Genomic DNA, 8,620 nt, shown 5'->3' with positions numbered 1-8,620 from the left:
GGTTTGGTCGATATTACAAAGTAATATGACCGGAACACCTATTTTTAGTGTAAGTTTATGGTTGGAAATTTCATATGCCTTAAAATCATTCAACACAACTGAAGAGTAAATTGATTCCTCAAAAAAAACCTGGTAACTCTGTATCACGTAAAGAATTTGAACTCATATGTTTTCCCTTCATCTTTCATCAATCCTAAAATATAGTCATTGGTAGCATCAAATTCTACATTATTAGGGACCAAAATAGCTTTATCTTGAAAATATGATTGATCATCAAGATGGTTTTCAAAGGATGGATAAATGTTGGATACAATTGAATGAATATGGTCACCTATAGAGCGAACAACAATGTCTTCTGGAAATTCAATTTCAACTTCACTATCATTAGGGCCGCCAATATTACCTTCACCAATTTTAACAATCCACTCATCAAATGCTTTTGTCTCATCCAAATCTTAGTTAGACAACCAAAATAAATCTTATGTTTACGGTTAAACGTAAAACTGTACATCACGCCGTAATTTGGACGAATATGATGCATGCACAATATCCGAACAATTGCCTCTTTGTATTGCTAGAAGAATTTGTCTAAAGCCATCTCCATATAAAATGGTCTTGCCTCCAAACGATTCTTAAAGATAAATACCTACAGAGCAATGATATCATCTTTGTTGACCATATTTGATGTATAAACTTCATTGTCGTTGAATTGTTCGTCAAAGTTCACTAATACTTTTGTATTGGCACGCGATATCCCTCTAGATAATGCCACATAAAGTTGGCCATGTGTGAAACCGATTCTGGGAGATAAATACCTACGTTTGGAATTTTTCTCCGTAAGCTTTATTGATTGCCATCGCGAAACATAAATTGATTAGAAATTATTTTCTTATCAGCTTGAATGGTAACATGTCATCTTCATGCAGACATAGAGGAAACCTTGGACCAAATCTCTAGATAGTTTATTTTGACTATTAGTGATGCAACTATACCAAATAGTTTCTTTTGATGATAAGTTTCAGACGACTATTTAGGGGCTTAAGGTTTAGAGGGAGGGTGTGTTGCAATAAATATTAACAAATTGGTTAAAAATGAGACTTATTTATGAATGCAAATTTTCATATGTTCTTAGCATGAACATGTTATACTTTAAAGAACACGCAATATATTGTTCTTGTATCATCTCCTATTCATATATAAGTATACATTAATCCTAAAAAAATAGTTATTTTGTCAAAATACCTGTTTAAAAACTAAAATGATATGTGAAGTTTATTTTAAAACGGGTAGATGCTAACACTCTTTTTCGTAATATGATTTTCATATATGAAAAACATAAACCATGATAACTTTTATAATTTGAAAAATTAAAACATGATTATTTTATATATCTGACAAAATTTTCGTATAACAAAACTTTAGAACATAATTAATCGTTTAAAGATAATAATGAAATATTGAAATAAAGAATCAATTAATTGGTTGCTATCTTATTTTTATTTTTATAAGGTGATAATCTCGTTATGTCTTATTTAAAAACTTATATTATAATATAACTTATATATATATATATATATATATATATACACACACACACACACACAAATATTAGAGATTATTGGAATGTTAGATAGTGTAATAAGTTGCAATTAAATATAATTTTCAAATAAAACTTAGTATGAGAAACTAACCAATATGATCAACGGTCACAGAAGACATTATAACTAAAACATAAACAAAGAACTATTACGGATGAAACATGAAACTTTAAGGAGAAACATACAAATTTAAACCGTGAAGGATAACAAAAATCAACAAGTATATTTTTTAAGTAATTTAAACCAATATATTTTTAAAGTAATTTAAACCGGGCCGCAGGTTTATCCATATATTGCTACCTTAAGCATTTCATCGAACAGATAGTAGACAGGTAGACCAAACAAAATTTCCAAGTATCCATATCAAGGTCTCAAATCCTAACACATCCAAAAAAACGAAAAAAAAAACAAATTTGTGACTTTAACTACCAAAAGCAAAGGATATGACATACATTGTGTATGAGTCTACCGTTTATAATTTGATTGCTCAACTTATTGAACAATTCGTCAAAAGTATGAAAAAAATGGGGAATCCCATTGAATGATCTGATTCAAATTTCTAAATAACATAATTGTGACAATTAATTTTCAAACCACAAAATTTGACACCCTCATAACATAAAAATCAAAATATATTTTACTTACGTTCACAAGAACCCAAATGAATTCAACAATTTCTGTTGTTCGTCAACTCCAATTTCGACCTACAAGAAATCTAAAAAAAATCAAACAACTTGAGTAACAATCATTTTCATGTTGTCACAACTTTAGTACAAATATCGATAAATAATACAAATATTAGTTATCAAGAAATAAGCATATATGAGATGACTAAAAAGTTGTCAAGTGGAATTTGAGTTACTTGTTTTCTTACCTTTATCTGATGTATTTATAATTGCAGTCGTTCGACTATAAATCTAAATCGTTAAGTAAAAATCAAAACAATCTGTTTTCCCCCATTTTCTTCTCCACTACAAAACTTAGGTTAGATATATTATGTAAAGAATTGAGGAAGACGAGGTATTTTTGTATTTTATTTTTTGTGAGATTTAATTGTCTTTAATGAAATTCCTAATTTAATTCATTTTATTTTTGGTGATATTTAATTGTCATTAATAAAATTCCCAATTTAATTCATTTTATTTTTGGTGAGATTTAAGTGTCATTAATGAAATTCTAATTTAAAATGTAATATACGTTTTATAAAATCTATTGAAAAAAATAAATGGGTTGAAAAAGATGATGTCATCAAATAATCCAAGGTGGAAAATATATGATTGAAATGCAATCAATGGTCCTGAGTTCTTCAGTTTAAAAATAAAGATTCTCTTTTAATAATATTTATACATTAAATAAAAGCTATATTAAAAATAGCGTATGCGTAGCTCACTTACAACGGGTTTTATAGAAAACCGGTCTTTGCTTGGAGCAGCATTCCCGTGCGGAAAAGCTCTTATTCTCGGAGTCTTCGAGCACTCCGGGGCTTCCGCCTCGTGCTAAGGAGGCTCCCTAGGATTTTCGGGGGGTTTCAGGGCTAGAGAGAGGTTCTAGAGAAAGAGTAAAGAGAAGAAAGAATGAAAAATGTGTGAAGAAAATGAGGGTGAGAGAGGTTCTATTTATAGGGTGAAAATGGCTGAACTTGGTGTCACATGTCACCATCTAGTGGCAAGACTTGGGGAGAAAGCAATGACCAAGATTGTGTCACATCACCCATTTTCGCACAATACACTTTCGACTTCTAAAATCCGTAACTTTCACATACGACCTCCGTTTTTGACGTTATTTATATCCACGCGTAGGTAAAAATAATATCTACAACTTTCATTTTTACTCCATCGACTAATTCTCGACCGATCTTAAATTTAACAATACGAGGAGATTATACTGTTAAATGTTCGCGTAAAATTCATAACTTCTACATACGGACTCTGTTTTCGTCCGTTTTTTTACCGTTGAGTTCCTATTAATGAGATCTTCAATTATCAATTAGGTCGCGTAGGCCAAAACCGCTCGATCTAAAATTCGAGTTCGGGCCGTGCACTGCTATGCCAAATCTTAGAAAATTTATAACTTCATCATACGAAGTCAGATTTGAGCGTTCTTTTTTTTGTATGTTCTCGGTTTAAAGTATACTAAAACTTTTGTTTAGATCACTAAGGCTAAAATGCCCTTCATCAAAAAGTCACTATATACGTCTCCCGGTGCCGTGCCGGTTTTGCCGTAAAAACTTCGACGAGCCATAACTTCTTCATTATAACTCGGATTTCGGCGTTCTTTATATGTATGGAACCCTTAAGAAATATTCTAAAACTTGGTTAAGATTATTTATTCTAAATAATCTTTTGTCGAAAAGTCGTTTTCGACCCCTATTATCTCTCAATTGACTAGTCTGGATCTACGGGCGTTACAACGTGACGACTTGGTAGAGACCCGTTTGCTTTGTCTTTTAGCAGCCACGACGTGGCGACCAAGTGAAGTGACTTTTGACTTTGACCAAGTCTGACTTTAGGTCATCTGGGATATTTTAAGTAGTAGATTGAGGCTTGGTCACTAGGTGTTGTACAGGTGACCCGTAGAGCTGGTAGTTGGAGCAACATTCAGTTCTGCTATCATTGATGTGAGTTTTCTTCAATTTACTTGTGGGTCGAAGGCACCCATGCCGACCCACTGGATTATATATCCTGGTATATTGGATGATGTTATGATGGTTATATGATAGACTGGTAGATCTGTACAATTACATGTGTTTACTGGTTATGTGTTAGACTGGTAGATCTGTATGATTACATGTACTCAATGGTTATTTATTGTTATTGTATATGTCGACATGTTATGTTTTGTTGGGTTGAGGCGGTCTCGCTTTGTGCTGAAGGCTAAGATACCCGAGGCGGTCCGGTCAGGTCAAATGCGCAAAGAGCGGTCCAGATAGGCTATATGCTTTGTGAGACGATCCAATCATTCTGAAGGCTCATATATGTATGTTGTTATCTATTTGGTTGTGTGTGGTACTTTGAGGGAACTCATTAACCTTTGGCTTACAATTTGAACTTGTGGTTTCAGGTACTTCAAAGGACAGAGACAAGATGAAGGCTTGACCGTACACATCATCCTAGATTTTTATGAGATTATGGTTTTTGGATACTCTAATTCATGTTTATGACTTTTGAAAACTATGTTTTGTAAATATGTTTACACCATTTAGACCTAATCTGCCATGACCACTGTTCAGTGCTCATTTTACGACCACTAAATGATTAAAAAAAACTATTTTTACATAAAATTTTAAATTTTTTTCATGACTTTTGAGCTTAAAAAGACAAATTTACATTAAATTTTATGATGCATTTTAAATCTCCTAGTTGATATTTCTTTGTCCCATTCAATTGGGATTGACATGCTTTAGTGAGTCTCTCATCGCATATTCAATAAGTTGGTGGTAGGTTGGATTCTTTTTATGAAGTCTAAAGTTTTTAAACAAATTGACCACCAATTAACTTGTTTTTACAAGTTCGCCTAAATTTCTTAGGTTTCTACCACCTATAAAAAAATCTTCTTTATATAAATACATAAAATAAAGTTTATATGGTATAATTAATATTACTAATTACAAATAATGTTTACTAATGAGTACTAAAAAAAAGAGAAAGGTTAGAACTTATTAAAAAGAAATTGCCTTTTAGAGATAATTGATGATAAAAAGTGTTACAACTTTTTCAATGGTTGAACATAGTATAAACTATAAACAATAGATTGTATAAACTAAAAACTTACTTTTATTCAACTCCAGTCTCGGAAGATTTTTATTTAAAAAAAAATCAACTTGCTTCTATTTTCTCATAACAAAAATCATGATTCACAGACTTTATTATTTGCAAAAATTAAAACATTTTTTTTTTCAATGGTTGAACATACTATAAAATATAAACAATAGACTGTATAAACTAAAAACTTACTTTTATTCAACTCCCAGTTTTGGAAGATTTTTAATTTTTATTTTAATAAAAAACAACTTGCTTCTATTTTCTCATAACAAAAATCCTGATTGACGGACTTTATTATTCGCAAAAATTAAAACATTTTTCTTTGATGTTTTCCCTAAAATAGGAATTACACAAAAATATATTACTCTTTATGCAATTAAATAGAAAAAGTTTTCTACAGAATATGGAGAATAGAAAAAGAGAAGAAGCTTGACAAATTATGCAAGAATAATATAGAAAAATTAAAAGAAAACAATATGATCTAATTTAGAGTTGAATTTCTAAAATAAAAGAAAACAATATAATTTAGAGCCGTTAGATTCTTTAAGGGAGTATCCAAGCTCCAAAACACGAAGTCCAATCTCCTTCCATTAATAACGTTACAACCCTCTTATTTAAAACCACCCCCCACTTTTACATCTCATAAACCTAGCCGTTACTTCTTCTCTTTCTCTCTGTTCTTCACTTTGCTTCAATTCAATGGCAGCTGCGTCAATGGAATCCCCATCTCCAGATCCCCTCTTTAAGGTTTGTTTTAATCGAATTGTCATCTTTTTTCTTCACAAAACCAACCCACTAATTAATGTCCTTTGTTTTTTCGAATAGCAGGGATCAACTCACACCACGGGTTCATCCCCGATCATCAGTCCGATCTCTGATAAGCATTTCTGGAGCATTCTTCGAAATCGGATCGATACGCTTCTTGAGAACCAGAAAGGTCCATCTTTGGTAAGAGGGTTAGGTCGAATTTGATTGATTCTGTGTTTTTGTTTCTGTGTTTTGATTTTTTGTTGGTTTTGGGAAATTTGGTTGTAGAATTATGAAGGGAAGAATCGTGCGAAAAGATTAAAGGAAGACTCGTTGCTTTTATTAAGGGGATTTGATTCTGTTGCTAGTTCCCTTTCTCAGCTTTCTAACAATCTTGACAGTGCACTTCAGGTACGAACTTAATACATCCAGATCATGTCGTCTTTACTTGATTTCTTTCCGGAATTTGAGAATTGGGGAAAATGGACTCTTTTGTCTGTCTGAATCATTGATTTCGGTTTTTAAAAGCTAAATAAGAATCAGCCTAAATCTTGTCTCTTGTGAGTTATCTATTGGCTTATGATCTTCATCTTCTATTGGGTCGTAAGAACAAATTGAAATTGAGTCGCTTCTGAAAAATTTACAGGGAGCAAAAGATCTTGCCAGACCACCAACACTGTCTGATGTTCTTCATAGTTCTTTAGAACAAGCAAAAAGAGCTCAAAGTTCATCAAAGGATGAAGAGGAAGAAGATGATAATGAGAGTTTAGATCCCAACAGAAGAGGGATGAAAAGGAAGTTGGATTCCGAGGAAGCTTCTGATGAAAACCACGATGACACGAAAGAATTTGGGAAACTCAACCGAGCCAAAAATGTGAGTAAACTAAACTCTCGAGTCTTGAATAATTATATTAAGCACAAACTTTTTTGAGTCTCTGATGGTTATCTTTGATTCATCAAGATTGCAATTTCGATGGCAAAAAGAGCAGGATTATTGGCTAGAGAAATGAAATCAATGAAATCGGATCTTTGTTTTATGCAAGAACGATGCAGCATTCTTGAAGAAGAAAACCGGCGGCTTCGTGACGGATTTGTGAAGGGAGTTCCACCGGAGGAAGATGATTTGGTACGTTCTAATTAATTTCTATGCGCGCATTATTGGGTGAAAATTTTGTGGAAGAAATAAAATAAATTTGTCAATTGTCCAGGTGAGGCTTCAATTAGAGGCATTGTTGGGTGAAAAATCGAGACTGGCTAATGATAACGCAAACCTAACGAGAGAAAACCAATGTCTCCGACAGCTTGTGGAGTATCATCAACTTACTTCGCGACAGGATGAAGAGGAGGTGGAGGAGGAGGAGGAGGAGGACTACGAAAAGGTGATTAAGGGTGTGTGTTTGGACTTCTCAGAGCTTGAGGAGGATCTCGCCGGAGATGATGCCTCAGAATCACCGGAAACAGGGAGATATGGGATCTCCGACCATTATGACGAGGACGAAAGATAGAATGGGATTGTTGACCAAAAATGGTTTTCTTGTTATAAACGAAAAAAGTGCTTTTGCTCAAATGATCAATGAATCAATCATTCATATGTTATTTTAAACAGCTGGTGCATTTACTATATGTAAGTTTGATCAATTTAAAATAACCTATTCCGGTTCAAATCAGTTATTTTTCAAAATAATTTTTTTAGTTCCACAATGATTTTTTTTCTTCAAGAATACAAATGCAAAATAAACTTCAAAACGGAACATAACTAGTTTTGGTCCGAATTTAATTATTTAGTTTTGGATAAATTATATAAAAATCATTTCGGACCTAAAATATCTGTTTTTGAAAATAATTGATTCATGGTCATTGTGGAAGTGATCAACCTAAAAAGAATGTAGTGAATGCAACATATTTAGTACATAAATATGCACATATTGAAAACATTATAAGAAAGTAATGCTATGATTGTAGATGAATATGAAGGGTTGTAGATGCATTCGTATATCTCATACACATTCTTACTATGCTCAAAAGGAAACATCGATCACAACCAAATAGAAGAACTAATGTTTGGGGGACAGAAGGTTAAAACGATCATGTTATGGTTATAATAGGCCGATCACACGACCGTGCAACGTGCAAACAACCCTTAACCTCCAAAAACAACAACCAAACTCATCCAACTCAATTCTAACACTTCGAAATCGATTTGTAATGGCTTAAAATTGATTAGTAGAGTTCAAAACATTTTTCAAGCATCAAAATTCATCCTAATCAACACTATTAATGTGATCTATTCAACAATGAAGAAGGACATCATCCTCGACTTCAATTTAAGCTTTAACATATTGTTAATGACCTTTATATTGGATTTCCTTCAATGATTTGAACATATATATAACACTTTAATATATTCAAATCATATATCAAAACCTTCATTTTATAATATTTTTCAAATAGATCAACCGATCAAAAGATAATCCACCATTGCTAGAACTCAATTTGTAATTCAACGTTTCGTAA

At 32.4% G+C, this 8,620-nt stretch overlaps 1 protein-coding gene across 2 annotated transcripts; it reads left to right on the top strand.

The window, feature by feature from the left end:
• Positions 1-5,948: 5,948 nt before the first annotated feature.
• LOC111886449 (uncharacterized) lies at positions 5,949-7,770 on the top strand. Of its 2 annotated transcripts, none has more exons than XM_023882696.3 (6): positions 5,949-6,106; positions 6,188-6,307; positions 6,395-6,517; positions 6,753-6,980; positions 7,068-7,232; positions 7,315-7,770. In XM_023882696.3, the coding sequence occupies exons 1-6, from the start codon at positions 6,059-6,061 to the stop codon at positions 7,609-7,611; spliced, it is 981 nt and encodes a 326-aa protein (XP_023738464.1). In that variant the 5' UTR covers positions 5,949-6,058; the 3' UTR covers positions 7,612-7,770. The 2 variants fall into 2 exon arrangements, with proteins under 2 accessions (XP_023738464.1, XP_023738463.1); XM_023882695.2 differs by having other exon boundaries at positions 5,958-6,106; positions 6,185-6,307.
• The last annotated feature ends 850 nt before the right edge of the window (positions 7,771-8,620 follow it).

This window comes from Lactuca sativa, chromosome 9 (genome assembly GCF_002870075.4).
Source record: "Lactuca sativa cultivar Salinas chromosome 9, Lsat_Salinas_v11, whole genome shotgun sequence".
Taxonomy (NCBI): Eukaryota; Viridiplantae; Streptophyta; class Magnoliopsida; order Asterales; family Asteraceae; genus Lactuca; species Lactuca sativa.
The sequence above is the reverse complement of the archived record's forward strand: the minus strand, read 5'-3'. Positions and strand labels throughout refer to the sequence as shown.